This window comes from Doryrhamphus excisus, chromosome 1 (assembly GCF_030265055.1).
Source record: "Doryrhamphus excisus isolate RoL2022-K1 chromosome 1, RoL_Dexc_1.0, whole genome shotgun sequence".
Classification (NCBI taxonomy): Eukaryota; Metazoa; Chordata; class Actinopteri; order Syngnathiformes; family Syngnathidae; genus Doryrhamphus; species Doryrhamphus excisus.
This window is the reverse complement of record NC_080466.1, coordinates 36,376,460-36,393,446: the sequence shown is the minus strand read 5'-3', so window position 1 is coordinate 36,393,446 and position 16,987 is coordinate 36,376,460. Positions and strand designations below refer to the sequence as shown.

Genomic DNA, 16,987 nt, shown 5'->3' with positions numbered 1-16,987 from the left:
CTCCCACCCTCCATACTAGACACACACACACACACAATCACACACAGTAGGGAGACATGCCATGGCACTGAGGATAAAGGAAATGCCACCTTTGGGGCCGTCCACACTGGGAGGAGCCGCAGGCCGTGCCATCGAGGGACCAGCACCCGGGCCCCCCGACTCCGACAGACGGGCGGACCTCCACATTAAAAGGGGGAACCCCTAGCCGGCCGGGTCGAAGGGACCCAAGGATAGCACCCCCTCAGCAGACCCGACACAGCCCCCAGTGTGGAGGATTCACAATTATGTTTGTCTATATGTGCCCTGCGACCAGTCCCATCCTAATGAGGATAAGCGGTATAGAAAATGGATGGACGGATGGATATAGCTCTCACAAATATACATAAAAAATTATATGACTTTCATGGCTCTCTTTGCCAAAAATGTTCCCGACTCCTGACATGGAATAACATTCCCAACAGCCTCCTGGAAACATTGGCATCAAGCATGGCCAAAACAATTTTTCAGGTGATTGACAAGAATGGCACACATAAAATATAAATGTATGCAATTTTTCAACTTAAAATTTTGATCATGTGTGTCTATATTATATATATGATGGCTATATAATGAGTTTGAGACCCCTGGTGTACATGCACTGTATGTGGTTCCAATATTATACTAACAGGTTGAGCAGAAAAAAGAGCTAATGAACAATAAACACAATACTCAACCATGGTTGATGATACACGTCTAAATAGCAAGCATTTCTGATGTTGTGGAAGTTTGAGACAATGGTATGTTTTTCTTTTCCGCTAGCTCCCACTCCCATGTGTCTGGGGTCAGCTGTAAGGAATGCGAGAAGGACGGCGTTTTTCACCAATACGCCTACGAGGCCACCTCGACCCGCGTCTGTGACACGTCTGGCTACTGGGCACCCGATGAAGCCATTGGTCAGTCAAACCTGATGAGTCCTTTTGTTTGTTCTGATCGTGTTGTTGTGTTTCATAGAAGTAGCCTTTAGCATATACGTACATGTGCTGACCACACCTTGAGGAATACACAGGATGCAAAGCAACTGATGGAAAAAAGTTACATTTCATTCAGTCTTTTCTCTGAGCTTTGGTAGCTCTTTGGTCTTGCCCATTTTTAAAAATAATATGGACTATTATTAGTCGAATCAGTAATCTTACACTGATGAGACATGACATTATATTACATTAGCTTCACATAGCATGAAGTCATCATGGCATGTCCGACATGATGAGTAAAAAAACCCAAAAAACTCATCCTCCCATTCCGTGTGGAACTGGTAAGTTTTGGGCTTCTTACTTTGTCCTTCTTCCCCACTCCGTTTGAAGTTTTGAATAAATAAGTTAGAGGCTAACGGCTTGGCTCGGTAGCATGCTATGTTTAAAGCAGTAGCCATCTTGTGTCACTGCAGTGATCCCGAATCACAGCGGAGTGGGTGTGCCCGGAAGAGGGCTGTGGGTGGAATAAATTAAAACAAAATACAGCTGGAATAGGTGTCAATTCTGGAAGATCAAGACAGGTGTCTTTGTGTTTCATTGTGTGTAGCTGCTCTATAGTAAGTCAGTAAGGATAATTCATAATGCTGCCTACAAAGAACATACTAACTCCTTATTTCTAAAATCACAAATACTTAAACTTGCTAATATAGTTCATCTTCAAACAGCTAAAATAATGCATAAGGCTAAAAAATAAGAGAGGAGAAATATGATCTCAGGGAAGAAGTATTTGAAAGACTTATATGTTAGGACTACGTTAAAAAAACCATAGCATTTCAGTATGTGGAATCAAACTATGGAATGGATTGAGTAAGGAAATCAAACAATGCACAACGATGAGCCAATTCAAGAAACAATACAAGCAGTTGATGTTTGCTAAATACAAGGATGAAGAGTCTTGAATGAGTCATGATGTGCTATATATATCACTATATTGACACTTACTATGGTACCCATTATGTCATTGGATGCTCATATCACCTCGTATTTCGGTACGAGGTACATTATTAAAAAAAACAAAAAAAAACAAACTTTAACTGTATTATGGAAAGCAGGAAGTGAACAAATGTAACAGTTACTGATTGTAAAAGTACCAGATGGAGGGGTAGAATTTAATAAGCTTTGCTTCTTCCTACTCCTTTTGGACATGTGGAACTGGGAACTGATTATGTGATGCACTCAATTCTAATCTGATGCATGTTCAAATGAATTAAAACCATTACCATCACCATTACAAATCAATACAAAATAAGCATAGTGGGGTCCCCTTTAACCATCTGAATTCTGTATGGTGTTTTCCAACTTTAGGCCAACCTGATGTGGAGCAGTTATGTGAACCGAGTCTCCAAGCGTGGAGTCCTGAACTTAGTCTTTATGACACCAATGTGACATCACCGTGTCCTGAACCAGAGGGCTGCACCCTCACACTGAAGTTCCTCCACCCTGTGGTCCCACACACTCTAACCCTCTGGGTCACATACATCTCAATAAGTAAGTATTATAATAGTAAAAGTACTACGGCACAGTACAGCAACAAAAGTATCTTATTAAGTCCCATCTGTCTTTGGCTTGCTTTTTTGTGGTGTAAAGGTACTGAATTGTCATGCAGTATGAATTCACAGGGAATTTCCGTCTACCTTAATAATAAGTGAGCGCTATCAGACACTCATTGCAAGTTATCGCAAGCGCTTGATTGCAGTAGTTGCTGCTAAGGGTGACCCAACCACTTATTTTCATTTCAGTTTTCATTCATTATTTGTATAGTCATATTTTTTATTATTTACGTGACATTTGGTCTTGTTTTCTTTTAAATGCAATTTATGTGGCAAAGTGGTGGTGGTGTTGTAGGGTGATATGCAGGGTTTCAATACATTTGATAACCGCACTATTCTTTGACCTCCTTTCAGGTAATCCAGCCATAGCTGACATTGAGCTGATTACAGACACGGGTAAAAGCATAAACCTTGGACCCCAGCACGTCTTCTGCGACATGCCCTTCACCCTGCGCCTCGACTCCAACTCCAATGCTGCCATCGGTGCCATCAAGCTCTACACCTTTGACGAGAGGATGGAGATTGATGCCGCAATGTTGTCTTCTGGCCCTGGCAGTCCTTTGTGCTCCGGCTGCCGACCTTTGCTGTATCGGATTCATAGACAGCCACCTTTCATCAGCAAATCACAATCGCCTCAGACCCAGCAGACATTCACGGACAGGTGATGATTACGTGATTATTATTCATGTATGATATCATATCTGTATGATGACCACAACTTTAAGGTCAATATACCGTTCAAAACTAAGTTATTTATAACTATGTTTGTGTTTTCCAGTAGTGGTTGATCTATTTAATGACTATTACTAGTCTATTACTATTACATTCCATTACCGATGGAATATGATATCTCCCAGCTGTTATTTGTTCGCTGGCTCGGTTGCGGTTGCGAACGAGTCATATCTTTTGAATGGCTCAACGTAAAGAACCAATTTGAGGATCATTCCGACTGTATCACATAAAGCCGCAGTAAAAATGGTCGACAAAGAGAGCCAAAAGACAAGAATAGCAATACAACACAAAAAGGTTATGCTGGAAGCATCTGCGAAGGTCGCAACAGTGTGGCGACTAGTGAGTTGCGCTAGCAAGTGCACTGCAACAGAGCGCAGAAAGGTGGCAGCAGAGCAGCTCAGGCGGCACAAAACAACAATGATAGTTTGTCATGAGGAAAACTATTCGAAATGCATACATGTAAATTCTGGTGTCTTAGCCATGCCCACTAAATATAAAGGAAAAAAAACAGATTTGTTCATGTATAATGACACAGGTGTATCAACCACATGCGTCTACATCATAAAAAGACATTGTACAACATTGTACATGTACAATTCCATGCCTATCATAAGCTATGAAAATACTGAAAAGAAGCTTGTCAACCCATTGGGAAAGGAATTAAGTAATTACTAAATATAGCACTCACGGTTTTATCTTACTCACAACATTGAATTCATCACACAGCAGCCTAACACTCAAAGGCTACCAAGGAAATATACAATACCAATACAAGTTTACAGCAGATATTTTAACATCTACTAATAATTCATCTGTCCAAAAAGGACAGAGACACTACCCAATGGCCTCAGAAATTGGGCAATATGGGGTAGATTGAGGGTGTTGTTTACAGTATTTTCTACAGTTAACAAAGCAAGTCTGTATCCACAAATCTAAGCATGAGTACATTTTCTTCTCACCAGAACAGTAAAGAGGGGAGAAAAATATGAGTACATGATCCAGGTTGAGACAGACGGTCATCTCAGCGATCTCTCACCGTCTCTCTTTTACACCCACGGTCAGCCCTACTGCGGGGATGGCGTCATTCATGGGTATGTGCATTTAACAGATGACAAGCATGTAAACGTTGAGTATAGGAAGACAAAGCTGATGACGATTGTCTGGTCTCTGCAGGGCAGAGGAGTGTGACGATGGTAATCTGCTGGATGCAGACGGCTGTTCTAAAAAGTGCCTTAAAGAAAAGGGGTTCAGCTGCCTTGGTGAGTGTCAAGAAGTGTTTATGGGCTGCCTGTTTCAATATCTCCAAAAATGGTTAATTTTTAGGACTCAGAAAATCTATTAGATTTACTTGACAAGAACTGCATCCTCTACTTCCACTGGAAATTGCATCTTCAGCGCATGGGACCACCATGGAGATTGTCCTCATGGCTACCACACCAAGGAGGCGTAATGCAGCTCCGAATCAGTGGATTGACCTGATCTAGATCTTTCCTCATGACAAGCAAAACCTTTTTTCCCAATTCCTGAAATTCCTGCTTTAAATCTTATTTTTATAGGATAATCAATGAACATTCATTCATTCATTCATTTTCTACCATTTATCCTCACAAGGGTCACTGGGGTGCTGGAGCCTATCCCAGCTGTCTTCGGGCGAGAGGCGGGGTACACCCTGGACTGGTCGCCAGCCAATCACAGGGCACATATAGACAAACAGCCATTCACACTCACATTCATACCTATGGACAATTTGGAGTCGCCAATTAACCTAGCATGTTTTTGGAATGTGGGAGGAATGATGGCCGAGGGTGGGATTGAACCCTGGTCTCCTAGCTGTGAGGTCTGCGCGCTAACCACTCGACCGCCGTGCAGCCCTAATCAATGAACAGTGATGTCATTTTCAGAGAAAATTAATTGCTGAGTGGACAAGGCTTTGATCGTCTCTGATCTCTTATTGGTCTTATCCACAAAGTGGAATACTGGACAGTGCAGGTGAAGTTCCCAAAATTCTCATTGCGGGTATGAATTATTAATAATGCTGACATACTTAAGAATAAATGAATGATGAGTACAAGGAGGGTAGTTTCCAAAGCAATACAAAATCAGGATGAACACAGGGTGGTATAGCTTAACTCCAAAACTATTTCAATATAAAGAATCCGTATTTATCATACTTATTTTATCCAACTCAAAAGGAGAATTGCACTTTTTTTTGGAATTTTCCCATTATTCACAATCTTTATGTGAAACATGAACACATTTATTTCCCTTTTCTGTGCATTGAAATGCCAGAAAACAAGTTAATATGAGCTAGCTAACAATACATATCACAATACATATACGTACATACACACCTATTTGACCAATATAAGCCCCCCCGAATATAATCACATTATTTCCATTTAATCAAAAAGTGCATTATTTTGCAAAAATATCTTTTTTCATTGGCCAGCAATCTCCGCTGCATACTTGGGATTACCTAAATAGCAAATATTTGCTTTATAGTAGTCGGCGTAAATAGTTAAGAGCTGCAACAATGCCAAGTAAATCACAGTAAAAGTATCACAGTGTATTCCTAATACAGGCATGCAAATGACCCTGACCCCTTTTTAAAAATGCTAATTATTCCCCAAAAAAAACAGCCCCCCCAATGGTGGACCCCAAAATACGCCCTTGGATATTTGTGTCTGTTGACAACAAAGAAAGTCTGATATGGTACTGTTGACGTGGCGAACATCAGTTGTGGCCAACAAAAACACAGTCAAGATTTATTCAGATTTGCTTGACTGACAAAAAGATTTGGATGAAATGTTCTGCCAGATTTGTAAATCTGGATTTGTATTCTTTCATAAATCGTCTTATCCTATTCTCTTTTTCCAACAGGTGAGCCTAGCCAGTGTTATGTGTTTGAAGGGGACGGTGTGTGCGAAGAGTTTGAACGGGTCTCCAGTGTGCAGGACTGTGGATATTTCACACCTTTGGGGTACACAGACCAATGGGCATCTAGTGCTACAGCTTCTCATCAAGACCCTGATCACTGTCCCGCCCATGCGGCCACTGGCGAACCATCATTTAAAAAGGTATGTATATGGATAAACCACAAGGAAAATATAATATTATAATAATATAATATTATAATATCATAACAGTTGTTTTTGTACACCAGTGATTCTCAAAGTGTGGACCATGGTGGTACTACAGGTGGGCCATGAGAGATCATTAAAAATATGATTCAGTTTTGCAAATATTATTTGTTTTATTATTTTTATTGTAAAATATTTATTGCATGATTAAAATAATACTTATAGGCCCAAGTAATAACCTTTTGAGTGTTATTGACCTGTCACAATATTTTAGGAATCTTATACAGTTTATGATTGGAACGTAGCTCTCTGGTCATCATGCTCATCTTGAATGCAGTTATGAAAAATTGAGAATTAATAGAGAATAGAGAATTAATTAGATTAAAAGTTTGGGCTTCGTTTATCTCCCTGCTTTCATTTCAATCCTTGTTTAAAAAAATAAATAAAAATAAAATAAAATAAAATAAAATAAAAATAAAAATAAAAAGTTAAGTGCTCTGAGAACGCAACATTTTGTTTATGCACTGTTTATAGGACAAAGGTGGGCCCTGAGTTGGTAAAGTACCCCTGTTGTAGACAAATTATACACTCACATATGTTCTAATAAAGCTCTGTAGGTACCAGTACATGGATGTGAGTGACAACCTTCCCACTGATGCATGGTTCCCTTGCACAGCTAATTCAGACATAAGTAATGACCTGGAACATCCATTCTGGCTGAAGGTAAGTGTGTGCATACATGTGTGTAAACATGTTGACAAGACTAAATACTGACAATTAATTAACAATTAATGTCCGTTTCATGATTAAATACAGAATGCACTGCTGATCAAAATTTGAAAACCAGTTGAAAAACTACAAGAATTTACATTTTGCATTGTTGGAGCTTAAGAAGAAATTGGAGTAAGGCAAAGTTTTCAATAAGCAATTTATTGTAAAGAAGAATTGAACTGAAATAGATCTTTCAAATGGACACTTTTGTGGTGTGAGGAGGGGACAAGGCCTTTGATGATGTTTTGATGACAGCTGATGGACAGCCTATTTTCACTTTCACAAAGGACAGAAACTACAAAAGTATTGTATTATTACAGTTGCACATCACTTACAGACGCAGAAGCATATTAAAAAGTATTCTAGAACTGGTATGCACTGTATTAGGGGTGGAGCTGAACCCAAATACAGTATTCGGAAAGGCACTAATAATAATTTTTTTATGAACAAATGTATTATAAATATTACTATTGGGGAACTTTGAAAATATCTTATTAGAAAGCTGCGAGCAAGAGGCGGGGTACACGCTGGACTGGTGGCCAGCCAATCCCAGGGCACATATAGACAAACAACCATTCACACTCACATTCATACCTATGGACAATTTGGAGTAGCCAATGAAGCTAACATGTTTTTGGAATGGTTGAGGAAACCGGAGTACCCGGAGAAAACCCAAGCATGCACTGGGAGAACATGAAAAATATTGTGACATACTAGTAATACTAATAAGCGGATACAGCATATGGTAAATAATACATAAACACGGCATACAAAAATCCTATTTGTAATGTTTCCACTTATATTTTAGGTGGGATTTGTCCATTCTGGAGTGGCTGCCTCTGTTATCGTGTATCTGGCTTTAGATGGATCATGGAGTGGGGAGCACTGTCACAGGACAGCTACCATTGTGCTTTTGGATACCACTGGAAAGAATCACTCATTAGGTACTTTGGCTGTTGTTAACGTCCATGTACTCATTTGTATTTTCTAATTGATCTGCTTATTGTTGAATTACAAATAAGTCAACGGCAGCAGCAAAAAAAGCTGTTTGACAGCAAAGATCCACATTATGTTTACTCCCTCCATCTCTCAGGCACACATAACCTCTCATGCCATCGGAACCCCTTGATGGTTAACGTGACCCATGACCTCTCCCAGCCCTTCTTCCTGACAGCGTCTGTTATCCTCCTCTTCTCCTCCCCCTCTGTGGCAATCAGGGGCGTGGCCTTGAGGACCTCCTGCCACTTCAGCACCTTCGCCAAGACCGGGTGCGCATCAGAGGGTGGGCTCTCCCACAGCTACCTACTTACAATACATTATACAATATGAATATCATTGACTAACTATTTTCCTTAGCATAGATTCTTACTGGTGGTTGTTTTTTTCTGTCTTGTGCCCCTGATTGTGCCCTGCGTCCTTTCGATAGGTGCTTGAGGCAGACATGTCAGATGGACAGCTGCCACCCTCCCCAAATTGATCATGCCTTTGTCAGGTAGGTTCCTTTTAATGAAAGATGAATAACAAACAAATAAGATCTCAACATATTGTCGCAGGTGTGCAGGAGGAGGAGAGTCGTCTCTCTGCTCCGTTCAGTGTCATCGTGGTTTCAGCATCACCATCATCAACGGGAAGCAAATCCCACTCCACCAGGTACAATGACTAATGTGACTGTTTTCTTTCTTTTACAGTCTTTTACAGACATAAGTCCATCAGACTTGTTTATTCAGTTATGGTTTGCTAATTGGTCTTTTCCTTTACAAGCCAAATACGATTATTTCATTTGAGTTAAGTTACATTCCCGAGTATTACGTACATCCATGAAAGGGTAAACTACTTATTTTAGTGTAAATGGCTGCCTTTACCTGGATATACATTAAATTGCAGAAGTGTGACAAAGTCATTCTTGTGCGACTCTCAAGTCAAGACGGGCAAGTCCACGTCAAGTTGTCAAGCAAACAAATCATGAAATTTGACAAATAAAATTAATCCATTTGGTTTGGTTATAGTAATATCCTAGAGAGGATAAGTGGTATAGAAGATGGATGGATGATATAAACAATGTGAGAACTTATTCAATGGAAAAAGCCCTTAATTGGTGAACATTTTTGAAGGTGTCGAGCCAGCGTTTACGTTTGTCACATGATCCCTGACACGTTATATCATTCAGTAACTACTTTTATTGTGCGGAGAGTAATACCATTATTCTATTCCTCTCTCTTCTTCCAGAGACAGACGGAGATGGAGTGTTTTCATGGTTTATGGGATCGTGTAGTCAGCTGTCAGCCTGTAGACTGCGGTCTGCCTGATCAGTCTCATGTCTACCATGCCATATTCAGCTGTCCCTGGGGGACCACCTTTGGCAAACAGTGCTCCTTCACTTGTGGGTCGCCAGCCGTACTTCAAGGTAAACCACCAACGGGTCTCCTATTGTCTGGTGTTTTGTTAGAATGTAGAATACAGTCTAATCATCAACTGTATCATCAGTTTTAAAGTTAAATATGATGACCTGGATTTAGAAAAGCGCTAGTACAGTAATGCCTAATACAGTAAATCCCTTCTCAAATAAAACATTGCTTCCGCCCCCTTGTGGCTTGTTGCAGTACAAGTAATACGTATAATATTGTAAAAGGTGCTGCCCCTTTCAGAGCCTGCAAGCCACCCCCCATGTAACACACAAGCAGCAACCAAAATGAAGTACCACATCCGTCAAACATTTATCTAATAATTACAATTACACAGCCAGCAGTTGAAACATATGACATTATTATCAGTATTACAGTATTAACAGTATCAGTATTATCTACACAATGACACACTTGTCCACATCTTTATCAACAAGGTTGTTGGAGAAAGTCAGTGTTGTACAAGTTTCAAGTAAGTCTTAAGTCAAGTCTCAAGTAAAAACGTGCATGTTCAAGTCAAGGTAAAACAGTTCGAGTCCAGTCTCAAGTAAAAACGTGCATGTCCAAGTCAAGATAAGACAGTTCGAGTCAAGTCTCAAGTAAAAACGTGCATGTCCAAGTTATGTCTCAAGGCAAGATAAGACAGTTCGAGCTAAGTCTCAAGTAAAAACGTGAATGTCCAAGTCAAGTCTAAAGTCGAGATAAGACAGTTCGAGCTAAGTCTCAAGTAAAAACGTGCATGTCCACGTCAAGATAAGACAGTTCGAGTCAAGTCTCAAGTAAAAACGTGAATGTCCAAGTCAAGTCTCAAGTGAAGATACGACCGTTCGAGGCAAGTCTCAATTTGTAGGTTTAAAATGGCCTGGTCCTTACTGGTCCCAACCAGTTGCAGGGTACTATTTTGTGGAAACAGTTAATCCTTGATTGCATAAAGAGGAAATGCTGGCTGTCATTTGAATCATTATTGGTTGCAACTTTAGGATGTTTCCTCTGTGTTTTTGACCTAATGCCTATGGAAGTGAATATCGTGAAATAAGGACATTTACAGTCAGCTCCAGAGTAACTTTCAGCTATTTTGCCTTGTTGCTACCAATGACTGATTTCCTTGGACCTACAGTCTATAATAATACAAATTAAATATGTATTTAAAATTAATTTAATTTAATCATTCTTATTTATTTTTGTGCCCTGTTCCCTGCTTTGGTGATTCTATACATATCATCAGAATGAACAAAGGCAATCCACAGGAGCCACAGGGAAGGCTCAAGTTTCACCGCAGAGTCAGCAGTACGACCAATTTTTCTGATCTGAAAACACATTGTGCAGAAATAATTCAATTTGTGGTTTTTGGGTCTACATTCAGATGCAGTCGGAATCAGCCAAAGCATGATGTGTTTCACAAGACCATCCCCACTTCAAAGTACAATCTTATCAGATTTGGATTATATCTGTGCAATCAAGTCTAAATAAATGTATATTTCAAGATTAGATTGGTTTATGATCACTTTTGAATGTTAGGATTCCCCTCGTGCCCAACACTCACTTTCCCCTGGGTTTGAGTGGGGGCAATGAGAGGGGAATGTAAGGATTTGTAAGTTTACCCTCGTACCCTCTTAATCATGTTTTAAGAAACAATAATCCCATAAAGGTTATGAAGGAATTTCTATTAAATTGAGTGATATATAGGACTGGTCTGGCTGGTCCCCGGTTCTGTGCCACCACAATGGACTTAGATGCCTTTTTTGGATTTTTTTGATTCGGCCATTGCTAGGTAGAAGTGGGAGTGGAGTCTGGAAGGGACTGCCTATATTGGAGAGCCCATAGCCGACATTTTAGATGAAGTCATTACTTTGCTGATATCGGACCGATATCCGATATCAATATCTCGACACATCACAGACGCCTTACCTGTGGTGTGCCTCAAGGCTCTGTGGTATAACCACCATCATTTTCTATTAAGACCTGTAAAAAATGTCTGCCTTATGATGGTTACCCATCATAATGCAAATTAAGTTAAGTACGTACGTAGTAATAATATTCCTCTATAGAGCACAAAGTAGTGCATTTAACTAAAAATCTATTCAATCTTTTCACACAAAACGTCAATCAAACACAAATGAACTCGTATATAAAATATGTAATACATGAATTATTTACTCAGAGGTGGGTGGAGTAGCCAGCAAAACAACTGTACTCAGTTAAGAGTATTGGTACTTTACAATTTTACTCAAGAAAAATACATGCAATGTTACAGATATAGGTTGATATTGAAGTCGGTAATTGGCAGTTAGACAATATGGGCATATCGCTTATCGGCAAAGCCAATACCGGACACCCCTAATTATAAACAAATAGCATCCTAGAATAACATTCTAGGAAGTCTTACTGAGTGAGTATTTCGACAATTTGTAATTCTAACCAGTACTTCCGATACTTGCTATACTTGGATCAAACCAAAGTTAGAAAAACAACAATTGTTTTGCAACATGTCATGTAGTTGGAGTGTCAGGGAGGAAATACAAAGGCTGTCTGTCCTTCTTCCACTTCTGTTTTCTCTGGCTTTTATCTCTCCTCAGGCGACAGTGACAGGTTGGTATGTTTGGAGGATGGTCTGTGGTCTTTTCCAGAAGCCTACTGTAAAATCGAGTGCTCAGACCTCCCAAACATCCTCAATGCAAAGCTGCTAACAACAGAGTGCCTGGCCTCAAGCCACGATGTTGGCTCCCTCTGTCGCTACAAATGCAATCCAGGCTTCTATGTATTGGGGAGCTTCAAAAAGAAGACACCAAGGTAAGTGGTTTGGTACTTTTGGTATGGGCTCATTACACTCAATGCTCAAAACAACTGTTACATGACCGAAGAGCAAAGACCGTTGAACATCATGGTCTAGGGGAAGGATACAAAGGCTGGCTCAGAGATTTCAGCTGTCAGGTTCCACTCTGAGGAACATAATGAAAAAATTGAAGACCAGGTACAGTACTAGTACGGTTCCTGAGATAAGCAGAAGCCAAGGATGGCGAGAACAGTCAAAGTCAACCCACAGACCAGCTCCAAAGACCTCCAACATGATCTTTGTGCAGATGATGTCACTGTGCATCCTTCAAACTACTCAGCGCACAAAGTCCTACATCACTTATGGCTAAAAATAGGGAAAATTAATTGAATATTTATTAATCATTATTTCAACACGTTTCACAAACTGTAAGGCTGATTACAAACCAGAAGGAATGTGGGAATCACTTGTTTATGCAATTGGGCTATCTGACACAAAATGGCTGCATTGTTTATGACCTACCAACCTCCTTGAAGGAACAAAAACATTTATCTTATGTACATTTGTCACGCATTCCTGTTGTTTTCAGGAAATACTTCAAGCTGGAGTGCCAGGAGGGAGGCCAGTGGGAGGATGTCTCGTGCGAGCCTGTATCGTGTCCAGCTTTACCTGATGTTTTCCAGGGCATGTATTTGTGCACCAATGGCTTCTACTACGACAGCGTCTGTACTCTGCAGTGCCCAGATGCAGCAGAAAATGTACGATTTCCACAGTAAAGCACATCTATTGTTTTCCCTAGATAGTACTGTGTATAGGAAATTAGCCTTAGCAGTTGGAGTCCAAAAGTGGTGCAGAAAAATTTTCATGTAAATCTTGAACTTAAACCTTGAAGGAGGTTTTTTCTGGAGTGCGATTCCAATTTGTATGTAAAGTGAAAGAATGACTGTACACTCCTCCCTCGCCACTTCACCGTTTTCACGGCTTCACTCTATACAATGATACAATAATAATAACAATTACGTAATTATTCTTATTCAAATATATGCATATTTAAGCAAATGTTACTTATTTTCTGTCTAAATGAAGCATTTGCAGGCATAACATACAAGTAGTATAAAGTATTGAAAAGAGGCATTGAATGACAAATTATTCTACACCGGTCATCAGGTGTTAGTAATTTTGCTGGAACGTTGAGACATACATACATATTCATACATATTCCCCAGAATAACAGCTTTTATTGCAGGTTTTTTTTTTTACAACAATAATCTCGAATAAAAAATCACCCCCAAAAAACATGGACTACTCTTTTTGCCGTAATCCACAGAAAGTTGACAGTCAACTCTGAGCCCACGCACTCATAATGTTAAAAAAAAAACACATTTAGAAGGCCATAAAAAGCTCTTAATGCGCTAACTAATATACTGTATATTAAATTCATAAATACGCAATCCTACTTTGTGGAAATTCACTTATCACGTTTGGGCATGGAACCAATTAACAGCCATAAATGAGTGATTTCTTTTTCTGGCTTTCAGCGTGTGATTCAGTGCTCTAAGGATGGTCATTGGACAGCACATTTCACCATGTGTCCCAGCCTCCACGGATCCTGCGCTGCGCCCGCTCAACTCAACTCTGTAGAGTACAGCTGTGCTGAGGGCATGCATGTTGGTGAGTACAATTAACGCCACAAACCGGAAGCCTTTGGTGGGCAGCCTTTTTGGTGTTATATAAACAGAAATGTCCCATTTCTAGGCTTTTTAGGAGCAAGGAACACATTTTCCAGCTCACTATTTTGCAGACATAGGAGCAAATCGATGTTACTTGAGTGGTTGCATTGGATGTAAGTTTGATACAACCAAGTTTTACACATCCACGTAACAGCAGCTGAATGATCAAGCAAACCAATTTTCTAAAATCAGAAGACGATCGCTTACATTGAAAACAGGCAATCAGTCACAGAAAAGCACGTCATGAATAATTTAATAAAACAAAACACTAACGTGGCGACTCCAATATGTGTCTATGTGTCCTATATGTGTCCATAGGTATGAATGTGAGTGTGAATGGTTGTTTGTCTATATGTGCCCTGTGATTGACTGGCCACCAGTCCAGGGTGTACCCCGCCTCTTGCCCGAAGACAGCTGGGATAGGCTCCAGCACCCCCCGCGACCCCAGTGAGGAAAAGCAGTAGAAAATGAATGAATGAAAATGAACACTAACGTAACAAACTTAGCGACGTTTAAAAGCTAATGCTTAGCCTTTCCAACAGTAAACTATCATTCATTCCTCTACCACTGAACTCACTGAACAAGCATCTACATTTCCTAGGGTGACCAGATGATTCCCGGTCCGGTAATGACATACTGGAAGTAGGGTACCTGAAGATGCCTTATGATTTAATTTTATTCCTAGTATGTCTTCTTGAAGTTTGGTCACCCTACAGTTAGTCTTACCACTTTCACATTCAAATCTACAATATCCATTAACTCTTAACTTTCATTACAACTTGAACCTTGTACATGCGTACCACAAAATGATTTATTTTGCACCTGTCTTTTCCAAGCCCAGGGTTTAAGAGGCTACACAAGAATAGACACTATAGGATAGAATACATGATATGTGTGCAGACACGCTCCTCAATCAGTCAATCAATCAGTCAAGAGTTGGACTCAGCTGATTTGCTCCTACTCAGAACAATGCGAGTTTTTGGTTTTCTCTCAAAATTAGTCCCAATAACTTTTATGATGACAATTGATATGTGGTCATTTTTGTCCTCAAGTGGAAGTAGAGAGAATGACCTTTTGAGATATGTATATGTATTGATATTAAATACTCATGTCTTTCCATGCAGGTGCTGTTTGCTACCCTGCTTGCCTCTTGACCCCAGATATGTCTCTTCATGATCCAGTGGTTTTACCCAATGGCACCACAGTTGGCTCTTTAAAACATTGGATGCTCCCTATGAAAGTACAGGTGAGATTCAGATATGAATGATATACAGTATAAATGTGACTGGTAATGACAATGTCAGTGTTGGCCATTCCATCATAGCACGATTGAGGCTAACTGCCAAAATTGAAAACGATGGATGAGCAACACGATGACGCATCGCAAAACAAGACAACCGCCATATGCCCCAGGATGTCCTGGCCGAGTGGAAAAATCCAAAGTCCATAGACATCGCATGATGTCAAGGGTAGACTCAAAATGAAGGGAAAAGATCAAAGAACAACGAGATCTCAAAGAGCGATTTTACCACAAAGCTGAAATATATACATATATGGTAATGGGAGGGAACCTATTATGCAAATTTTGGGCCCTTTGCATCGACTTGTGGACTCCTTTGGAGAAACTCCAGATGATAACCCGCATGGAAAGCTTTCTAGATCTTCCAGATTCTGCACCTCTTTGTGCAGCATTTTCATGGATTCCCTGCTTCCAACCCAAACGGTCTGTGCCTCCAGGCACACCCACTGTGCTGTGATTGGTTACACTCCTAGGTCCGCGTTTACTGAGTGCCAACAGTTCAACACTATTGAACTTTGTTCAATATTATTTTATTTTATAGCTAGGTCAAATGTAAAATATTGTAACTTTTCTCTAAACCTACTTCGTAATGTTCCACTTAATGTCTAGAAGATGCCGGGAAGCCAATAAAAAATGGAGGCGTACATGATCCTATTTCGTGCTACCAATCATCTGATGTGAGGGTGTTGTTGGGTCAACTGCAGTGAAATTCGTAAACCATTAGCAGGTTGTGCAAAGTGTCTGTTTTGTTTCCGCGTTGCCATGTAACCAATCTGGACGGCCATGAAAGCCGATCCTCTGACAAATGGCAAAGAACTAATAAATCACAATAAATAATGCACTGACTGGACCAGCTGGTGGTCAGAACAACAAAGTGCCGCTCCAGGTTGAGCCGTCTTTATGGATGGGATAGGAATATTAAATCAAGACAAGTCTAGTTTGTGGAACAGATGACACACACAAACAGATACAAAACATTGCTAGGTCAGATACGGAGGAGGTTTACCGCTTCATAATTCACGTACGATGTTCTGATAAGCATAACACATAATTATATATCCTATTTTAGTTGTTAATAACCTTTTAATGTGCTCTAATACCGCAGTACAGGGGGAATTTAACATTCATTCATTCATTTTCTACCACTTATCCTCACAAGGGTTACAGGGGTGCTGGAGCCTATCCCAGCTGTCTTCGGGCGAGAGGCGGGGTACACCCTGGACTGGTGGACAGCCAATCACAGGGCACATATAGACAAACAACCATTCACACTCACATTCATACCTATGGACAATTTGGAGTGGCCAATTAACCTAGCATGTTTTTGAAATAGGGGAGGACACCAGAGTTTTTGTATTTATTATGGATTTGTATGTATTTAAAAATTCTGTGAAAAGGATGAAACAAAATGTATACATTTTTAAAGACAAAGCTTTGCGTTATAATAGGGATGTTTGATATCGGTATCAAAACGTGATATCGGTCAATATCGATATGGGATTTTTTTTTTCCTCCATCATGAAAAACGGTATTTATTTCTGTATACAACACATATGTGTTCATTCCATCACAGAAGATATGTCATGTTACACATGTCAGTATCATCTGATAGTCATATCGGAAATTGAGTGTTGGACCA

The 16,987-nt window shown here is 40.0% G+C and overlaps 1 protein-coding gene across 4 annotated transcripts in view; it reads left to right on the top strand.

Moving 5' to 3' along the window:
* pappa2 (pappalysin 2) overlaps positions 1-16,987 on the top strand; it is a 40,966-nt gene that overhangs the window by 13,581 nt on the left and 10,398 nt on the right. For 2 of the 4 annotated variants that reach the window (XM_058086600.1, XM_058086583.1), the window contains exons 9-24: positions 799-932; positions 2,316-2,498; positions 2,915-3,221; positions 4,255-4,383; positions 4,466-4,551; positions 6,173-6,369; positions 6,982-7,095; positions 7,952-8,087; positions 8,237-8,411; positions 8,570-8,635; positions 8,697-8,793; positions 9,370-9,547; positions 12,122-12,335; positions 12,908-13,076; positions 13,857-13,989; positions 15,173-15,294. In XM_058086600.1, the coding sequence (XP_057942583.1) occupies positions 799-932; positions 2,316-2,498; positions 2,915-3,221; positions 4,255-4,383; positions 4,466-4,551; positions 6,173-6,369; positions 6,982-7,095; positions 7,952-8,087; positions 8,237-8,411; positions 8,570-8,635; positions 8,697-8,793; positions 9,370-9,547; positions 12,122-12,335; positions 12,908-13,076; positions 13,857-13,989; positions 15,173-15,294 (2,440 nt within the window). Of the gene's footprint in view, positions 1-798; positions 933-2,315; positions 2,499-2,914; positions 3,222-4,254; positions 4,384-4,465; positions 4,552-6,172; positions 6,370-6,981; positions 7,096-7,951; positions 8,088-8,236; positions 8,412-8,569; positions 8,636-8,696; positions 8,794-9,369; positions 9,548-12,121; positions 12,336-12,907; positions 13,077-13,856; positions 13,990-15,172; positions 15,295-15,372; positions 15,699-16,987 lie in introns of those variants that run through there. The other 2 variants (XM_058086608.1, XM_058086591.1) reach the window with 2 other exon arrangements.